The sequence below is a fragment of the Phyllostomus hastatus genome, unplaced genomic scaffold (genome assembly GCF_019186645.2).
Source record: "Phyllostomus hastatus isolate PE091 unplaced genomic scaffold, TTU_PhHast_1.1 phas_scaffold_93, whole genome shotgun sequence".
Lineage (NCBI taxonomy): Eukaryota > Metazoa > Chordata > Mammalia > Chiroptera > Phyllostomidae > Phyllostomus > Phyllostomus hastatus.
The window spans coordinates 17,607,958-17,629,262 of NW_025334042.1; the positions used below are offsets into that span (position 1 = coordinate 17,607,958).

General features: G+C 34.8%; 2 protein-coding genes and 1 pseudogene across 2 annotated transcripts; 2 read left to right on the forward strand and 1 right to left on the reverse strand.

Moving 5' to 3' along the window:
• The first annotated feature begins 9,303 nt into the window (after window positions 1-9,303).
• On the forward strand, window positions 9,304-12,810 carry LOC123812600 (olfactory receptor 6C6). The gene is made up of 2 exons (XM_045829377.1): window positions 9,304-10,238; window positions 12,735-12,810. Exons 1-2 carry the CDS (start codon window positions 9,304-9,306, stop codon window positions 12,808-12,810), a joined length of 1,011 nt encoding a protein of 336 aa, XP_045685333.1.
• A 487-nt stretch (window positions 12,811-13,297) lies between these two features.
• LOC123812859 lies at window positions 13,298-20,116 on the reverse strand (annotated as a pseudogene).
• On the forward strand, window positions 16,603-17,119 carry LOC123812514 (DNA-directed RNA polymerases I, II, and III subunit RPABC5-like). The gene is made up of 2 exons (XM_045829303.1): window positions 16,603-16,633; window positions 16,920-17,119. The coding sequence occupies exons 1-2, from the start codon at window positions 16,603-16,605 to the stop codon at window positions 17,117-17,119; spliced, it is 231 nt and encodes a 76-aa protein (XP_045685259.1).
• Window positions 20,117-21,305: the final 1,189 nt, after the last annotated feature.

Consider the following 21,305-nt stretch of genomic DNA (forward strand, 5'->3'; position numbering starts at 1 on the left):
GAATTTAAACTTGAGCCAATCATTTTCAGATGAGCTGAATTTGTTTCAATGTTCTAAATAAGGAAAGCATGAATATTATTGGATAATTGCTCTCTATGCTTATTTCATACATACACTATTGACAAAGTGTAACATCTAAAGTTATACCAGTGTCAATTTGCAATGATTTTTCAGCTCATCAAAACACTTTTTAAATATGTGGAGCATATAAAAACCATAACAGTTACATATGTTCTCTGTGATTGAAATACTCTAATATATATCATTAATTACTTGTCCCAGTGTGGCTCTTTTACATTGTTCCTTTATCTCATTTCATATGATTATTATTTTTTTAAACATACGCACTTTTTAAAAAGATTTTATTTATTTATTTTTAGGGAGAGAAGGAAGGGAGAAAGAGAGAGAGAGACAAACATCAATGTGTGGTTGTTGGGGGTCATGGCCTGCAACCCAGGCATGTACCCTGACTGGGAATCAAACCTGCGACACTTTGTTTCACAGCCTGCACTCAAACCACTGAGCTATGCCAGCCAGGGCTTCACGTGATTATTTTTATTTAGTTTCAAATGTATCAGTCTCCTCTTAGTTGCATTTAATCAGAAGGTTTTGACTGTCCAATCTACATAAAATAGAAAAATATATAACACTTCAAAAGCCAGTGGATATTACTTGACTTGTACTTGCATAATTGCTTTCACTTATGATCTAGATATTTATTCCAAATTATAAGTGACTTACCGTAGTAGTACATATTAATGTAATTCTCCCTATGAGAATATGGTAAAATCAGACGTCAAAATAAATGATAAATATCTACCTCTTAGACTATGAAATATTCCATTTTTAAGAGGAACTTGAATTTCAATGCATTTCTGGAGAAGAATTTGAAACAGGCATGCAATCTGCAAATTGTATACATCTGCTAATATCCTCCACATTCATTCACACTCATTAAAGCCACAGGAACCAGATATTATAGATAATTCCACTAGATTCCTCTCTTATGCTAGATAAAATTCATTTTCTTTTCTTTCTTACATATAACTTTTAAACCTTCATAAAAATTCAAAATGAAAATGTGATGCTTTAAGTGAAAAGATGTTTTGAAAAATATCTCAAGTGAAAGGAACCCAGTTAAACACAAATAAAAGCTACAGCTTTATCATTTTGCTCATAATGTACACAGAGGAATTAATTGAAATAAAAAGAGGGGGAAAAAAGAAATGCCCTCTGGAGACTAGTGTCAGGACATACCAATTATTAAAAGAGAGAGAGGGAAGAAGAAGAAAACAAAGAAAACTTGAAATAAAAACCATAGTGAATTGCTTTAACTACAAAACTGAAGGGCATCCTCCCTAAAGAACTAGAAATAATTTAAACTCTACACTTAATGCAAACAAGAATTTCAGATATTCCACTGGGACAATATAGCCAATTCTACTGATAAGAGGGTTTACCCCCCAAAGAGCCTCTCTTATTTCCATTAGTGAATTTGTCAGAATTCCATAACTTGGCTGTGATCCACCCCCAAAACGAGGGTAGGAGGAGGCAGTACTTAAATGTTTCCTTGTTTCCATATTATTTTGAAACAATATAAAATATAAAGAAAAACAAAAAATACATAATAAAGGTCTTTTATTCCTAAACCATTTGGTGTTCCAGCTACTACTCACTAATGTAGTTTGAATATATGACAAAAAGAAGATTCCATTAGATAAGCACAATACAACCACCACTATTAAACATTAATATACACCATTAACATGGTGTAATTTTCCCATCTTATTCAAGTTTCACTGAGTGTCTAAAATTTTTCTTTATAGTAAAAAGGAATACTGTTCAGAATTACATGTTTCATTTACTTGTTATATACATATAACAAGTAAATTTTCTTTATAGTAAATTTTATATAAATTTATATATATAAAATTATTATAAATAATTTACTATAAATTTTTCTTTATAGTAAAAAGGAATACTGTTCAGAATTACATGTTTCATTTACTTGTTATATAACAAGTACATATTATTTACTTGTTAATTTGGATGGTCCCCGAGTCTTTCCTTAACTTTCAAGAATGGTACATTTACACAATGGAATACTACGCAGCCCAAAGAAAGAAGGAGCTTCTACCCTTTGTGACCACATGGATGGAACTGGAGAGCATTATGCTAAGTGAAATAAGCCGGGTGGTGAGGGACAAATACCATATGATCTCACCTTTAAGTGGAAACTAATCAACAAAACAAACAAGCAAGCAAAATATAATCAGAGACATGGAAATTAATAACAATCTGACAGTGACCAGAGGGGAGGTGGGAGGGGATAATGGGGAGGAAAGGGGGAAGGGTTTTCAGGGACAACTATAAAGGACACATGAACAAAACCAAGGGGGGGTGGAAGCAGGCGAGGGAGGTGGGGATGGCTGGGGTGAGGGGGAGTTGTGAGGAATAAATGCAGACAAATGTACTTGAGCAACAATAAAATAATTTTTTAAAAACAGGACCCAGTGACTGATATGTACAACATATGCATGAGCCTCTAATCATTATGCTAAGTGAAAGAAGCCAGACCCAAAAAGATACATACTGGGAAAGACAAAACTATGGGCTCAGTAAGTCAGTTGTGCCAAGGAATGCAGTGCAGGGGAAGCACTGACTACAAATGGGAACAGGAGGATTATTTGAGTAATAGAGCTGCTCTATATTTTGATTGTGGAAGTGGTTTCACAACCATATGCTTTTGTCAAAATTCATAGAACTGTACACCAGAAAGGGTAAAAACTAGATCATGTAAATTATGCCTCATAAATAAATAAGCACATGCACTGGTAAAGAAAGAGAATGTTGTTGAAAATTATTTTCCAGAAATTACATATATTTCCCTCAATTTTGGTCTGAAATTTCTGCATGATTATATTCAATTTACTGACCTTAGACAGGAATACCACAGAAGTGACTATGTCTTCTCATGAAATCCTATTAAGGATCACACCATTTCATTTTTTCTAATTATTGATAATATTTTCTTTTATTTCTCGGTTAATGTGGCTATTTTTAGGATTTACTGTAATAAATCTACATTTTTAACTTTATAATTAAGAAGTACTTTGTATAGATATTTTGGATGCTATGCAAATATCTGACTCTTCATAAAACTTCCAATTTATATATTACTTTATATCAGGATAGACTCAGGGTTTCAATTATTTTTTAAGTGTTTTTACTGTTGTTCAGGTACAGTTGTCTCCATTTTCCCCCTTCCCCTCCCCTCACCCCAGCCATCCCTACTTCCCATCCTTGATCCTATCCCATTTGTTTTTTTCCAGGTGTCCTCTTCCCATGTTCTGAAAACACTTCCCCTTTTCTCACTATTATCTCCTCCCACCTGTCATCTTGTTACTGTCCATTTGTTCTTAATTTCAGTGTCTCTAGCTATATTTTGGTTTCTTGTTTGTTCTGTTGACTAGGTTTCACTTATAGGTGAGATCATGTGGTATTTGTCTTTCATCACTTGGCTTATTTCACTTAGCATCATGCTCTCTACTTCCATGCATGCTGTTGGAGAGGTTAGGAACTCCTTCTTTCTTTCTGCTGCAGAGTATCCCATCATGTAAACGTTCCATAGTTTTCTGACCCATTCATTTACTGTTGGGCACTTAGGTTGCTTCCAACATTTGGCTATTGTAAATTGTGCTGCTATGAACATTGGAGTACATAGGTTCTTTTGAATTGGTGTTTCAAGATTCTTAGGGTGTAATCCCAGTTGTGGAATTGCCAGGCCAAAAGGCAATTCCATTTTTAGTTTTCTGAGGAAGTTCCACACTGTTTTCCACAGAGGCTGAACCAGTCTGCATTCCCACCAACTATGTGCAAGGGTTCTCTTTTCTCAACAACCTCACCAACACTTGATTTTTTATTTGATTATGATGACCATTCTGACCAGCGTGAAGCGGTATCTCATTGTGGTCTTAATCTGTATCACTCAGATAGCTAGTGATGCTGAGCACCCTTTCATATGTCTCCTGGCCCTCTTTATGTCCTCCTTGGAGAAGTGTTTGTTCATGTCCTTTGCCCATTTTTGTATTGGGTTGTTTGTCCTTCTGGAGTGGAGTTGTATGAGTTCTTTATATAATTTGGAGGTTATACCCTTGTCCGAGATATCATTTGCAAATATATTTTCCCATACAGTTAGTTCCCTTTTCATTTTGCTGTTTTTTTTAGCCATGCAGAAACTTTTATTTTTATGAAATTCCACTTGTTTATCCTTTCCTTTATGTACCTCACTGTAGGGGACATATTGGTGAAAATATTGCTGTGTGGGATATCTGAGATTTTCTGGCTTATGTTCTCCTCTAGGACTTTAATGGTGTCACAACTTATATTTAAGTCTTTTATCCATCTTGAGTTTATTTTGGTATGATGTAATTTGGTGGTTGTGTTTCTTGCTGCATGTAGCTGTCCAGATCTCCCAACACTATTTGTTAAAGAGGATATTTTTACTGCATTCTATGTTCCTGTCCCCTTTGTCAAATATTAATTGACCATAGAGGCTTGTGTTTATTTCTGGACTCTCTGTTCTGTTCTATTGATCTATGTATATCTTCTTATGCCAGTACTAAACTGTTTTGATTACTTTGTCCTTATAATATAGTTTGATATCAGGTATTGTGATCCCTCCTACTTTGTGCTTTTTTCTCAAATTTACTCTGGCTATTCAGGGTCATTTATGGTTCCACATAAATTTTCAAAATGTTTTTTCTATACTTGTGAAGTATGTCATTGGTATATTAATAGAGATTATGTTGAATCTATAAAAAATAGAAGTATTTCAGACAACCTAACCATATATCTACAATAACTGGAAGAAAAACAATAAACAAAGCCCAGAGGAAGTAGAAGGAAGGACATAACCAAGATCAGAGCAGAATTAAATAACATAGAGACTAAAATAACAATTCTAAGGATCAATAAATCCAGGAGGTAGTGTTTGAAAATATAAACAAATTTGAAAAGCCTTTAAGCAGACTCATTAAGAAAAAAGAGAGGACCACATAACCAAAATCAGAAATGAAAGAAGAGAGATTACAGTTGATACCACAGAAGTACAAAAGATTGTAAGAAGTTACTATGAACAACTATACGCCAAGAAATTTGAAAACCAGGGTGAAATGGACAAATTTCTAGAAAAATGTTATCTTCCAAAACTCAATGAAGAAGAAGCAGAAAGCCTGAACAGACAAACCAATAACAGCTGGAAAAATTGAAACAGTAATGAAAAAAGTCCCGACACACAAAAGCTCTTGACTGGACAGTTTCACAGAAGAATTTTACAATACATTTAAGGAGGCATTAACCCCTTTCCTACACAGACTATTCCAAAATATTCAAAAAGAGGGAAGACTCCCATATTCTTTTTATGAAGCCAGCATCATCCTAAAGATAAAAACAAAACAAAGAAAGAAAACTAGAGACCAATATCACTGATGAACCCAGGTGTTAAAATCCTCAACAAATATTGGCAAACTGCACTCAGCAATACATTAAAAAGATCATACACCATGATCAAGTGGGATTCATTTCAAGGATGTAAGGATGGTACAATATTTGCAAATCAATGAATGTGATATATCACATAAATAACAGGAAAGACAAAAATCACATGATTACATCAACAGATGCAGAAAAAGCATTTGATAAGGTATAGCTTCCATTTATGATAAAAAAACACTCAGCAAAGTGGGACTAGAGGGAGCATACCTCAACATAATAAAGGCCATATACAAGAAACCTACAGCCAAAATCACCCTCAATGGGCAAAAACCAAAAGGTTTCCCACTAAAATCAGGAATAAAATTGCTTCTGTTGCTAATTAGAAGCAAAGCAATGTTTTGTGCTGGTATACACCAGCTTGGGATTTTCTAATGTTGCCCCAGAATGGTAAATTGCTCATGATTCTGTTAAATCCTTCATTGGTTTTTCTAAATCACTTAGGGTGCTCCTCTGAGATCCTTTCACTTTAGTTTTTATTTAAAGTAGAATACAATAGTGTCCTTTACTGGCAATAATTAGTACTTCTGGAATTCTGATCCCTAGAGAAGCGATTTCCTTTGTTTTATTTCAACAGACCCCTTGAGTCTGTAGTAAGTAGAAAATTATAAAACTGCATTTTAAAAGTGTACAGTTGGCAATGTGGAATCACTTTCTTGGAATAGTTTCTTGTCTTTCATCAGTTGATGTCTTGAGGTTTTACAGTTTCTACTTTTTCACTTCATTTCATTTTATTTCAAGGAATAACTACCTATTATGAGGTTTTGAATGATATCAATTATATAAACAAAATTTTACAAAATGCATTTTATCTGGAATAAAAGATAGATGCCAGATGTTCATTAAAATCAATTGATACCTGAGTTTCAAACTTCACAGTGAGTATAAATCGGAGGTAACATAAACATTATTTATAGAATCACAATATGTACACATTGCCTCTTCCAACAAAAATCATTGTTTGTAAACATCTCTAGTAAATAATAAAATATGATCATAATAGAGTAAAATCATAATTAATTATGTTAATATACATATATCTTCTATGCCCTCATAGGGAAACAATAAATACAGCAGATCCAAGGAGGTAAGTCTACTATAATTTTAACTTAACTTCAAAGTCAGAAATTAGGTTAAATGCATAATAGTTCCAATTCAAGGAATTAAATATGACTACTGAATTTTTGTGTTTTATAATTTTTAATAGTAGAGTCATTTTATGTTTGTGAATTAATAAGTATCATAGTTTATTTTATTCATATGCAGTTGCATCTAAATTCATTTTATTTGATTTTTTTAATGAATTAAGTGCTGCCCTGGGTAAAGTGATGTGGAAAAAATACTAAGCAACTCTCCTCTATAATTTGAGATAACATAGTTCCAGAAAAGTCTGTCAGACTCACATGGTAACAGAAATTGTATGAGTAACTCATACTGCACACCTTTTCAAATCAGAATAGAGCAAAGATAGAAGTCACAGCAAGGACAGAAATATATATTTTTTACAAGAAAAGGTTGTGATCACTTGGTAGCTGAAGACCTCATCTGAGATTAAAAGCATTAAAACTACCCCATGATCTCACTTATGTGTGGAATCTAATGAACACAATAAACTAATGAACAAAATAGAAATGGAAGCATAGATACATGAAACAGACTGTCAGCTGCTGGAGGGGAGTGGTGGGGGACTGGATGAAAGACCATGAAGGGATTAACCGAAGAACATTTATGTGTGACCCACCAACACTGATGATGATATCAGGATTGACTGAGGGAGGGGAAAGGATGGGCCTGGGTGGAAGTAGTTTCTTACCTCCTCTGGGGGGAGAAAAGGAAACTGTAATAGTATAAAAAAATACTAGTAGTAATTAAAAAAAACATTAAAACAGAAAGTAATGATAGTAATTTAAAAAACATTAAAACTATTTACTAATGTGTGCTTTGGAAAACTACATTTGGTGTGAAAAATCTTGAGTTCTTTTTTTTGCTGTTGTGTGTGTATGTGTGTGTGTTTGGCTATTCCTCACTCAAGGATATGTTCACTGATTTCTGGGAAATAAGAAGGGAGAGAGAGAAACATCAATGTTAGAGAGAAACATTGATCATTTTCCTCCCACAGTGGCCCCAAGGAGGAATCAAACCTGCAACCTACACATGTGCCTTGACAGGGAATTTAACCCACAACCTTTTGGTTTATGGGACAATGATCCAACCAACTTAGCCACCCAGCCAGGGCTTCTTTGTGTTTTAATCAGCCCCTGTCTGGAGGTGAACCCATCCCAGGGTGCCGTGTTCTTCACAAAAAAAAAAAAAGAGAACTTTCCTTAGGGCTCCAGCCTTCTTTCCTGGGATCGGTTGCATTACTGCATTGTTATTTTTCTGCAAATTAGAAAAAAAGTAATAAATAGGTACAATAGCAATATTAATAAGACAAATGCAAAAGTAAGAGTACTTTAGTAATTCATTTATTTTAAAAATCCACTGGTGATGCATATAATGACACAGACTGACATGTTTAACATACCAGGGACAGTACAACCTGGAAGTAAATAGGATTCTTATATGGAAAGGATAGGGAGTGACATAATTTTGGGGTAATCAATAGTTTTATAAAAAATATGAAGGAATTTTTAAAAATAGTGCTTCAAATTATGTAGACATAAGAATATATTTTAAAAGAATAATTATTTAAAAACACTATTTTTATTAAAATATGTTACTCATTTGTCTTTATCATGTTTTGTTTTTTTATTTGCCATGTATACTGGAAAACAACTGTCCATTTCAACATATCAAAGCCAGTGACAAAAATGATAATGGTATGCTCTCAGTACAGAGAAAAATTTTTTTAAAGTTTATTTATTTATTTTTAGAGAGAGGGGAAAGGAGGGAAAAAAAGAGGGAGAGAAATATCAATGTGGGGTTGCCTCTCATACACCCCTACTGGGGACCTTGCCCGCAGCCCAGGCATCTACCCTGACTGGGAACCTAACCAGCAACTCTTTGGTTCACAGTCTGGCTGGCACTCAGTCCCCTGAGCCACACCAGTCAGGGCTCAGTGCAGAGAAAATTCCAAAAGTGTTATAATTTGAATCTTTATCTATTTACTGGAAATCAGTAATTCCTTAGGCATTGACTATCACTGAAATTGTAATATAACCCTAAATTTTGGTTTGGGAAAATCATCCTGATATTCATTCTAAAAAGACAAACTATAACTTAGTGCCTTTTCACAGACCAAATAAAAAGGATAGAAAATTTGTTAAAACAACTCATATCCTTTTATTAAAAGTATATATGCAATACTAAGTCCACTCAGGGAGGATGAACAAAAATAAATATTAACCAAAAAATTTAAGTTCCAGAGGGAAAATTGTGAGAAATATTATAATAAAGAGAACTTAGAGGAAGAATTTAGAACTGACTGTAGTATGCAATTATATGTCATTGGCAATCTCAGACTGGTGAAACCATTTGGAAATGGATATATTTAAAAATGTATACCTTTTTCTGCTTTAGGTTAAATAACTACATTTAGCTAAATATACATGTATTTAGTTAATATACATTTGTTGTTTATAGATTTTGGTTAATTTGTATATATTTATGTTAATTTATATAAATTTTGCTAATTTACATATATTTAAGTTAATACAGTAAGTTAATTTATAATATATCCATGTATAATATATATCATTCAATATTTTTCTTCTTTTCCTATGCACATTTAATGAGGCTTACAAAAGAGATATGAAGAACCAGTCAATGGAAATAGAGTTCATTCTTCTAGGGTTGACGGATGACCCACAATTGCAAATTGTGATTTTCCTGTTTTTATTTCTTAATTACACATTAAGCCTGATGGGGAACATAATCATTATTCTTGTCACCCTGCTGGATGCTCGCCTCAAGACGCCCATGTATTTCTTTCTCCGTAATTTTTCATTTTTGGAAATCATATTCACAACAGTATGTATTCCCAAGTTCCTGGTAACAATTATAACTAAAGACAAAACCATTTCATACAATAATTGTGCAACTCAATTATTTTTCATTCTTTTACTGGGAGTTACAGAGTTTTACCTTCTGGCTGCCATGTCCTATGACCGCTATGTCGCCATCTGCAAACCCCTGCATTACCCCATCATCATGAACAGCAAAGTGTGCTCTCAGCTTGTACTCAGCTCTTGGGTAACTGGATTCTTAATCATTTTTCTCCCACTGGTCATGGGACTTAAGCTGAATTTCTGTGCTTCCAGAGTAATTGATCACTTTATGTGTGAAACTTCTCCTATACTGCAGATCTCTTGCACAGATACACATGTCCTAGAATTAATGTCTTTTATCTTAGCTGTGTTGACACTTGTGATCACATTGGTGTTAGTGATTCTTTCCTACACTTGTATCATTAAGACAATTCTGAAATTCCCTTCTGCACAGCAAAGAACTAAAGCTTTTTCCACCTGTACCTCTCACATGATTGTTGTCTCTTTGACTTACGGTAGCTGTATCTTTATGTATATTAAGCCCTCTGCAAAAGAAAGAGTGACTGTATCCAAAGGTGTAGCTTTGCTCTATACCTCAGTTGCCCCTTTACTAAATCCCTTCATTTACACACTAAGGAACCAGCAGGTAAAAGAAGTCTTTTGGGGTATTTTGCAAAAGATATGTTTTTTAAAAAAATCGTTTGTGACAAAATGCTGAAAATCAACATTTCTATAAAAAAAATGAAGGAATGTGTTTCATGCATTTCTTCTAATCATGTTTTTCTACCTCATACATAGTTACCTCATATAGAAGATTCTCTTGAATCTTGTAACTCAGTTCCACCCTTATATTTTTTGTTTTATGTTTTAAAATACATGGATACAACACAAATACATATGGCTTTTCCTTCAAGTTATTCTTAATTAAATCAAACATTTTTGAAGAATATTTCATTTGAAACAAGTATATCTGACACAAGAAAATATAAAATGGCTTATGGAAAAATATTTTATAAATTATAAAGCATTCATACATTCACAATGTCATAACATCCACATTTAATATTATTTCACTGGCTCAGTTTTATTTTCCCTACTTCCCTAAAATTTCTATTATCTAACCAAACCAAAGCTGTAACCATCTCAGAAACATACTATTTGGTAATAGCTTAGTCAAGGTCTAGTGCTACTATGGCCATCAAGAGCTATGCCAATAGGTGCTTGAAGGCAATGATCTAATCTAGAATCTATTGGATTTCTATCTGCAGGTATTATTCCATTACAATGAAATGCAACTCTGTCTCTAGCCAGGTCCTTATATCTCCACTGCAAGGGCCTCAGTTCATTTCTGGCTTCAAGTCCAGCCCCCTGATATTACCCACAACACTACAGCCAAAGAGGTCTTTTCATTGCAGAGATCTGGCATGATATTCTTTCAGCTTAAAATTCTTCATTAAATATTCTCATGAGCAGACAACTGTACTTGAACAACAGTAAAATAATTTTAAAAATGAGGTTCAAGTCTCCCACATAAGGTCCTCTACCAGTCTCTCTGGTTTCCTACAACACTGTGTCTATTATCACCTTTACATACCACAAAAACCCTTGATTTACTTGTTTCTATCTGTGTTGGCCAAAATTCATTCAGTTTTTAAGTAAAAATAAGAGAAACTTTTTTTTATTTTCATCAATAACTTTATTGAACAATGTATTTGCTGTTTTGTTTTACTACCTTCTGCCATCTTTCAGGCAACTTCATAATTCCATTTTCCCAAAACTTTTTTATCTTTTTGAGTAAAGCACTCTTCCAGGAACCTTTTACAGTCTTCCAGGGAATTGAAATTTTTTTATTAAAAGAATTTTGCAAAGACTGAAATAAATGGAAATCCAAAGGTGTGATATCTGGTGAATACAGTAGATGAATCAGAACTTCCCAGCCAAGCTGTAATAGTTTTTGCTTGATCATCAAAGAAACATGTGGTCTTGCATTATCCTGATAGAAGATTATGCATTTTCTGTTGACTAATTCCTGATGATTTTGTCAAGTACTGCTTTTAGCTGGTTTACTTGGGAGCAATACTTGTTGAAATTACTCATTCAGTCTTCCAGAAGGAGCTCATATTAGAGGACTCCTTTCCAATCCCACCGTACACACAACATCACCTCCTTTGGACAAAGACTTGCATTTGGTGTGGTTGGTGGTGGTTTATTTCACTGGCCCAAGAATCTCTTCCATTCCACATTACTGTGAAGTATCCACTTTTCATTGCCTGTTGCAATTTGTTTTAAAAATGGAATGTTTTCCTTACATTTAAGTAGAAAATCACATGTGGAAATATGATCAAGAAGGTATCTTCTGCTTATGTGGAACCCAAACATCAAAGCAATTAACATAACCAATCTGGTGCAAATGATTTTCAACACTTGATTTAGCTATTTTGAATATGGTGGCTATCTTCTGCATGGTATAAGGTTGACTGTTCTCAGCTGATGTCTCAATTTGATCACTATCAACTTCAACTAGTCTACCCAATGGAGCATTGCTCAGCGAGAAATCTGCAGCTTGGAACTTTGCAAACCACTCTTTGACAACACTCCAAACATTACACAAATCTTTGTCTTTCAGTTATGCTTTCATCTTTCTTGAAATAACAAAGCATAATATGTCAAAAATGTGTCATATTTTCTTCCATCTGCAATTTGTAAATGGCTGCACAAAAATTCACCAATTTTGATGTTTGTAAAAAATATTTTATTGTTTAATTTATTTCACAGTATTAAGAAACCCTATGAGAAAAGCACTGTTATTCCCATTTTACAGGTGAGAGTACTAAAGTACAATTGATTTTATATTCCAAGCTCCTAGTACATTACTTGGTAAATAGAAGTGAGTCAGGTAAATGAGCGATTTAAGTTCTCTGCTATATCCAAGAGAGAACAAAGACTTCTTCCCATAGATGTCTATACCTTTATGTGAATACCATCTCCAGGTGTCCTGATTCTCCATCCAATTATGAATAAAGGTAACCTCCATTACCATGTAACCTCCAATTAAGGACAAAATAACTCCTGCCCATCCTTGAGGTTTAATGCCCATTTGCATTTTACAACTCATCCTTCTAAAATCCACTTAATATATTATGATCCCTAATCTGTTTCTTGTAGTCTACATTTATGTATTCAATTTTTTTCCAGAGAAATACAGTTTAAAATTGTAAAACTAATTTGCACATTAACATACCTAGTGTACAGTGTTCTCTATTATATCTGACTGTTAAAAGAGCCCTGCTTATTTGTACTAATAACTGTAATCCAGGGTTTATTGTCTAATTTTTAGATTAGTGAGTAAACAATCAATTGTGATTTTTAAAATTTATTTAAGTTTATTTTATTGATTATGCTATTATAGTTTTCCCAATTTCACCTCTTTATTCCCCCTCCATCCCACACCCCCAACCGTCCAGCATTCCACCCTCCCTTAGTTCATGTCCATGAGTTGTACGTATAAGTTTTTTGAGTTCTTTGTTTACTATACCATTTTTTTTACCTCTCCCCATCTATTTAATGCCTCACAATTATGCTTCTTCTTCCCTGTACCTTTCCCCCCTATTTCTCCCTTCTCTCTCCCCCTGAAAACCCTCCATGTGATACCCATTTCTCTGACTCTGTTCCTGTTCTAGTTGTTGCTTAGCTTTTGTTTTCATTGTTTTTCTTTCTTTTATTTTTTCAGTTCATTTGTTGATAGTTGTGAGTTTGTTGTCATTTTACTGTTCATATTTTTGATCTTCTTCTTTTTCTTAGATAAGTCCCTTTAACATTTCATATAATAATGGCTTGGTGATAATGAACTCCTTTAACTTGACCTTGTCTGGGAAGCACTTTATCTGCCTTTCCATTCTAAATGAAAGCTTTGCTGAATAGAGTATTCTTGGATGTAGGTCCTTGTCTTTCATCACTTCAAATACTTCTTTCCAGTCCCTTCTTGCCTGTGAGTTGTTGTTGTTGTTGTTGTTGTTATTTTGTTTGTTTTGTTTTGTTTTTAGAAATCAGCTGATAGCCTTATGGCCACTCCTTTGTAGGTAACTCTTTCCTTTCCTCTTGTTGCTTTTAAGATTTTCTCTTTGTCTCTAATCTTGAGTAACTTAATGATGATGTACCCTGATGTATTCCTTTTTGGGTACAACTTCTTTGGGACCCTCTGGGCTTCCTGGACTTCCTGGTGTCTATTGCCTTTGCCAGACTGGGGAAGTTTTCCTTCATTATTTGTTCAAGTAAGTTTTCAATTTCTTGATGTTGTTTCTCTCCTTCTGGCACCCCTATAATTTGGATATTGGAATGTTTCAAGTTGTCAAAGAGGTTCAAAAGTCTCTCTTCATTTTTTTGAATTCTTGTTTCTTCATTTTCTTCTGGTTGGATGTTTATGTCTTCCTTTTGTTCCAAATCATTGATTTGAATCCTGGTTTCCTTTTTGTTTTTGTTGGTTCCCTGAATATTTTGCTTTATTTCATTTTAGGTATCTTTCATTCATTCTTTCATTTTTCAACCAAACTCCATCAGTTCTGTTAGCATTTTGACTACCAGAACTTTAAATTCTCCATCAGATAGATTGGAGAACTGTGTTCATCACAGCATTATTTACAATAGCCAAGATATGGAAGCAATTGCAGTGTCCATCGATAGATGAATGGATGAAAAATGTGGTATATATATAACGAAATATTACAGAGCAAGAAGAAACAATGAAATCTTGCCATTTGTGACAAAATGGATGGGTCTAGAGGGTATTATGCTAAATGAAATAAGTCAGGTAAAAAACAACAGTTGTGATTTTTAAGTTATGTATATGACATTCTATTCTTTTATTTTGAAAAATATTTAATTTATGAAATGGCTACAAACAGAGCAATCTATTTCATAAAAGAAATTTTTCAGCTTTTAGGACCACCCAATAGCTCTCAGATAATAAACTTCTACAGAGAATAATGGAAAAGTTACCATTTTCTAAAGACATAAATGGACAGGATGATAGAAAAGGAATGATATTACTACACATTAACATTTTTAAGCAGAAAATACCTCCTGCATGCATTTAAGCTGCATGCAATTGTTTTAGGGGTGACAAACCACACAAAATATTCTATTAAAATGGGTCATTGCTCAAGAAGAAAAAAATAAAAAGCATCCAAATTGGAAAGGATGTCTTTTCCTTTAAACTGCCATTATTTTATTTCACACTAATTATTGACAGTAAAACTGTCATTATTTGCAGATGATATGATACAATACATAGAAAACCTTAAAGAGTTCACCAAAAACTACTAGAACTGATATATGAATATGATAAACTAGCAGGATATAAAATTACTATAATATTCAGAAATTGGTGACATTTTTATACACCAATAATGAAGTATCACAATGAGGAATTAAGAAAACTATTACAAGGAGAAATTTTTTTGCAACAGAAAAATAAGGTACCTAGGAGTAAATTTAACCAAGAAGGTAAAAGACCTGTACTCAGAAAATTATAGGATGCTGAAGAAATAAATTGAGGAAGATACAAATAAGTGGAAGCACATACCATGTTCCTGAATAGGAAGAATTAACATCACTAAAATGTCTATACTACAGATTTAACGCAATTCCAATTAAAATACCAATGTCATATCTTATGGATCTACATTCATGATTACTCTACCCAGCAAAGCTATCATTTAGAATGGAAAGGCAGATAAAGTGCTTCCCAGATAAAGTCAAGTTAAAGGAGTTCATCATCACCAAGCCCTTATTGTATGCAATGTTAAAGGGACTTATCTAAGAAAAAGAAGATAAATAATATAAGCAATCAAATGTCAACAAACTTACACTATCAACAACCAAACCCCAAAACACAAAAAGACAAATGAAGTAAGCAAACAACTAGAACAGGAACAGAATCACAGAAACGGAGATCACATGGATGGTTATTAGCAGGGAGGGGGAGGGAAGAGAACAGGAGAAAAGGTACAGGAAATAAGAAGCATAAATGGTCTACAAAATAGACAGGGGGTGGTTAAGAATGGTATAGGAAATGTAGAAGCCAAAGAAACTTTTATGTATGACCCATGGACATAATCTAAAGGTAGGGAATGCTGGTAGGAGGTGGAGGGGAATTAAGAGAGGGAAATGGAACTGAAAATCTGAAAAATATTTTTTAAAGGAAAAAACTACCAATGTTGTATCTCAGGGATCTAGAATGACTATTCCAAAAATTTATATGAAACCACTAAACACCCTGAATAGACTCAGTAATCTTGAGAAAGAACAATAAAGTTAGAGGTATCATACTACCTGATATCAAACCATACTACAAGGTTATAGTAATCAAAACAGCATGGTACTGGTATAAGAACTGGCATATAGATAAATGGAACAAAATAGAGAGTCCAGAAATAAACCTGTGCCTTCATGGTCAATTAATACTTGACAAAGGAGGCAAGAACTTACAATAAAGTAAAGATAGTGTGTTCAATAAATGATATTGGAAAAATTGGACAGAGAATGACAAAAAATCAAAGTAGACCACCAACTTACATCATACACAAGAATAAACTCAAATGAATTAAAGACTTAAATGTAAGTTGCAAAACCATAAAAATCCTGGAAGAAAACATAGGCACTAGAATCTCAGACATTTCTCATAGCAAAGTATTTGCTGGTATATAACTTTGGGCAAGGGAAACAAAAGAAAAAATGAATAAATGGGACAACATTAAACTAAAAAGTTTCTGCACATAAAAATTAAAAATTAAAAAATGAAAAGACAACCCATTACCTGGGAGAACATATTTGTCAGTCATACATCTGATAAGAGGTGAATATTCAGAATATATAAAAAGAACTTATACAATTCAACACCAAGAAGACAATCCAACTTAATAATGGGCAAATGATCTGAATAAAGAGTTCTCCAAAAAGGACATAGATATCGCCCACAGTCATATAAAAAAAATGTTCAACCTCACTAATCATCAGAAAGATGCATATTAAAACCATAATGAGATATGACCTCAGACCTGCCAGAATGGCCCTCATCAGTGAATCAGCAAACAAGTGTTGGCGAGCTTGTGGAGGAAAGGAAATAGTCATGTACTGTTGGTGGGAATACAGACTGCTGCACCTGCAGTAGAAAATAGTATGGAGACACAGAGAGAGGAAGCTCTTCGCAGAGGGAAGCAAAGGCCTAAGGCAATGGGGCTGGTGGGAGGGCTGGGGGGCAGTTTGCCACCCCTGCATCATGGATGCATCTGGGGCAGGGCGGTGTCTGATGCCCCAGAGCCTCATGAACATGAGGGCAGCTGCAATACAGCTGTTGCCATGATACAGCTGACGCATGCCCAGTGTGCTGCTTCACCTGCTGTGAGATCATTGGCAACAAATGGGAGGCCTACCTGGGGCTGCTGCAGGCCGAGTACACTGAGTACACTGAGGAGGTCAACCTGGACATGCTGGGCCTGAAGAGCTACTGCTGCAGTTGTATGCTGCTGGCCCTCACGGACCTGATAGACAAGCTGCTCGACCAGTCTCCCCTGAAGAAGTGACAGTGTGGTCTACAGCAGTATATGGTCAGAGTACCTCTCACAGGGGTGTGGGTAGCTGGAAGCAATCCCTGATCACAGCTGTGTGGACTTTTGTCTCCTGCTCTGGAAGGAACCATCCAGTAAAGGTCTTTGCAGAACCATTAAAAAAGAAATAAAGAAAACAAAACAGTATGGATTTTCCTCTTGACCCAGTGATTCTACTTCTAGAAATATAACCAAAGGAACCTGAAACACTAATTTAAAAGAATATGTGCACCCTATCTTCACTGCAACATTATTTACAATAGCCAAGATCTGGAAACAGCCTAAGTGCCCAACAGTGGATGAGTGGATAGAAAAGCTGTGGTATATTTACTTGATGGAATACTACACATCCATAAACAAAGAAATCTTATCTTTTTGATAGCACAGATAAACCTGGAGATTATTATGCTAAGTGAAATAAGCCAGAGAAAGACAAATACTATATGATCTCACTTAGATGTGGACTCTAATGAACAAAATAATTTAACAAACAAAATAGAAATAGAAACATACATACATAGAACAGACTGACAGCTGTGATAGGGGAGGGTGATTGGGGAACTGGGTGAAAAAGGGTGATGGGGTATAGCCAAAAAATATGTGTGTATTTGTATATACATATACAATGTATATGTAATGCAGTAATGTATATATAGTACAAAAACAGACAATGGTGTGGTGATTCCTGTGGGGAAGGATGGCTGGGGACAAGTTAAAGAGGGCAAAAGGGGAGTAAATGGGGAAGGAAACACAATTTGCTGTGGGCAACGGTCCCACGATGCAGTATGCAGATGATGTTTTGTTGAGTTGTACACTTGAAACCTGTATGTTTTTGTTAATCAACATCACCCCAATGAATTCAACTTAAAAAAGTAAAAAAATAGAAGAAAATAAAAATAAAAATAGGTCCATGCTGACCTGAGGGCTAGGTTTCCCCTAGCATGTTACCCTGGTAACCTGAAACACAAGTTTCAGTAGCTTCACATGTCCTTTAAGTGGCCTCACATTGCAGGCCTGAGATCCCCCAAGGCCAGCTCAAGCAGTAAGTGGACAAAAAATACAAGGAAAGTAACAACCTCCTGTAAATGAGATAGTGACCAATTGGAACTACATTTCATAAAACTGTAGTTTGTTTAGCACAGACATTTAGCAAATTGGCCTGAGAACCAGCTGATTGACCTCATGACAGCTGAGCAACAGGTAGAGACCTCAGGCAGGTCAAGACGTAACCTGACTGAAGGATGAGGAAGGACTTCTATAAGAAGTCAATTTAGAAGAAAGAAATTGGGTGAAAAGGCCTCAAAGCCACTATTTCTAAAACAAAAAAAATGAGCATTGCAAATGCACATGGGTTTAACTCATGAAGTCTTTCTGTCTGGGCAATAGAGCTGATGTTTCTTTTCAGTTTCTAATTGCTCAGTATCTACTGAACTAGTTATAATGTGGCTAACAATACTAGGATGGGTTTTGACTTTGGGAGCATCTCAATGTCAAGCCTTGTAATTATGATTGTGGACATACTGAACTCACATAAAATAATGCCCTGCTAATTGGGACCTGAAAACAAGAAGCCTGAGGTCCTTGCTCCTTGCTCATAGTCACAGGACATATGATACTCCTTCTAGGAGTAGGTGCATTTTAGGTCTTGTCTCTAACTGTAGAAAGATGGTCATTGTGAGTCAGTTATAAATTTGTAAGTTTAGTGTAAAATGCCTTCCCAAAGAACCTAAAATATATTTTATAGGTATAAAAGCTATAATTTATTTCTAAATCAAAAACTGAAATACATTGAGCATACTTAAGGCAAAAAATGAAGCACAAGTTTTGGAATTAGGGCTGATTGCAGTGATCTAGGTAGCTATGACCATCAGCAATGTTGGGTTTCTTTCTTTTTTTTTTTTATAAAAAAAATCTTCTTTACCTGGAAGCATTCAGAATGTCAACAAAACAGCTGCAACTCTTTTTTTATTGCAATTACAGAGTGATATTCAGTTAACAGAATAGCAACTATTTTGTATAAGCTGCACCACAGACAACTGAAGATGAAAACACTACCATCCCCATATATAACTAATTTGTGCTGTGCACCAAGAACCTGCTGTAAACTTCAATGCCAATTTACAACCCCTGTACTGTACCTGATAAGGTCAGTGGCTATTGAAAATACCACCAGGAGAGGGCTATCTAAAGACACATTTTGTAGTGTGTTAGCTACTATAGAAAAAAAAAAGACACTTCACAGTTAAAAAACAAATCTTACACAGCCTTACATTTCAATTTTTTTTTCTTTAAAAGGAATGAGTTGTGTACAGAGGGGTTAAATGCTTTATAGACAAGAAGAAAACTGCACTAGAATCAACTTATTCATCATCATCTTTTCATCTTCCTCATCATCTTCATCTTCTTCATCTTCCTCCTCTTCCTTCCTTTTCTTGTTTTCTTCAGCCTTGATGACTCCCTTTGTTGTAGCATCAGGCTTTCCTTTAGGTAAGTATGCAGCAATATCCTTTTTGTATTTCTCCTTCAGCTTAGCAGCCTTCTTTTCATAAGGCTGCTTGTCACCTGCAACAGTGTGATTCTACATCTCTCCCAGCCTCTTTGCAACATCACCAATGTATAAGCTGGGATGCTCTCCTTTGATTTTTGTGTGATACTCAGAGCAAAACGAGAAAAAGATCAAAGGAGGTCTTGGGTGCACTGAGATCCTTGAACTTCTTTTTTGTTTCTCCTTTAGGAGGAATATGTTTTCATTTCTCTTTTATAATGGGCCTTGTCCGCCTTTGCCATGTCTTCAGATTTTCCCTTCTCTTTAGCAGACAAGGTCTTCCACCTCTTTGAACACTTCTTAGAAAACTCTGAGAAGTTGACTGAAACATTTGGGTGCTTATTCTTGTGCTCCTCCCAGCAAGTTTGCACAAAGAAAGCATATAATGATATTTTGCCTCTCAGCTTCTTAGGATCTCCTTTGCCCATGTTTAATTATTTTTCCTAAGCAGCACAGTCTCCCAGTGCTTCTTGGCTCACACTTGCCCCAGCATTATCTCAATGGAGCTCAGTGTACTGCAACGGGCTGAGAGAGTGGGAGCCAGAATGCAGCATCCTCACTCTCTCCACTCTTTGTAACATTAGCTATGTTGGGTTTCAAAAACCAGTCTTCACACTAATACTCCCAAACCCAAGGGCCACTTTTGCACTTTGCTACTTTAGGATTTTATATAGTCTATACCAAAATAAATGTGTGGGGCCAAGATGTAGAGATCACAAACTGCCACAGATCCCTCCAACAAATGGTGTAACTAGTTTGCATTGGAGGAATGGCAGGAAAAGTAGGGAGAGAAAACAAAGAAAACTTTAAAAGGATGCTATCATGGATATTCCCCAAAATACACAGTAGTAAAAGGACATATGAGATTACCTAACATCTCAGAACACCACAATAACAATGTTGGTGCTTTTCCTGCAGTCTTCTTTTTTATGTAGTTACACATATATTTTAACATTATTTGATCTATACTACATAACACACTTTGTTTTCTAATATTCACACTTAAGATTTTCTTGTGAGTAATTATCTCTAATTTGTATTTGTATAAAATGATGAAATTTCATGACTGAATAATGTAACATATTTAGCCATTTCATAAATAATTTAGCTATTCTCTTATTCTAGACACATGAAAATATGGGTTATCTTTGTATAGTAGTATCATTTTATTAATCATTTATTAATTTTGCAGGCAAAATGATATCCTCCTGATAAAGGTCAATTATTTGATTACCAGTGACATTGAAAGGTAATTAGTAATATATAATATCTTTAATAGTAGATATTAATAATTTTATAAAACAATTTTCATTTCTTCAGTGGATTATCTGCTCTAACCCTTTGCACTTCTTTTCCATATTGTTTTAGAATTTCTTTTTTAAATTATATGTTATTAATTATGCTATTACAGGTGTCCCAATTTTCCCCCTTTGTTCCCCTCCAACCAGCACACCCTACCCACTGAGGCAATCCCCACATTTTTGTTTATGTCCATGGGTCATGTGTATAAGTTCTTTGGCTACTCTATTTCCTATACTATACTTTATATCCCCATGGCTATTCTGTAACTATCTATTTGTACTTCTTAATCTCCTCACCTCTTCACCCATTCTCCCT

Coding starts and splice junctions, on each gene's coding strand:
- LOC123812600 (XM_045829377.1), top strand. CDS start 9,304: ATGAAGAACCAGTCAATGGAAATAGAGTTCATTCTTCTAGGGTTGACG. Junction 10,239..12,734: donor ATATGTTTTTTAAAAAAATC/GTTTGTGACAAA, acceptor ATTTTTTTCCAG/AGAAATACAGTTTAAAATTG.
- LOC123812514 (XM_045829303.1), top strand. CDS start 16,603: ATGGCCCTCATCAGTGAATCAGCAAACAAGT. Junction 16,634..16,919: donor CAGTGAATCAGCAAACAAGT/GTTGGCGAGCTT, acceptor ACGCATGCCCAG/TGTGCTGCTTCACCTGCTGT.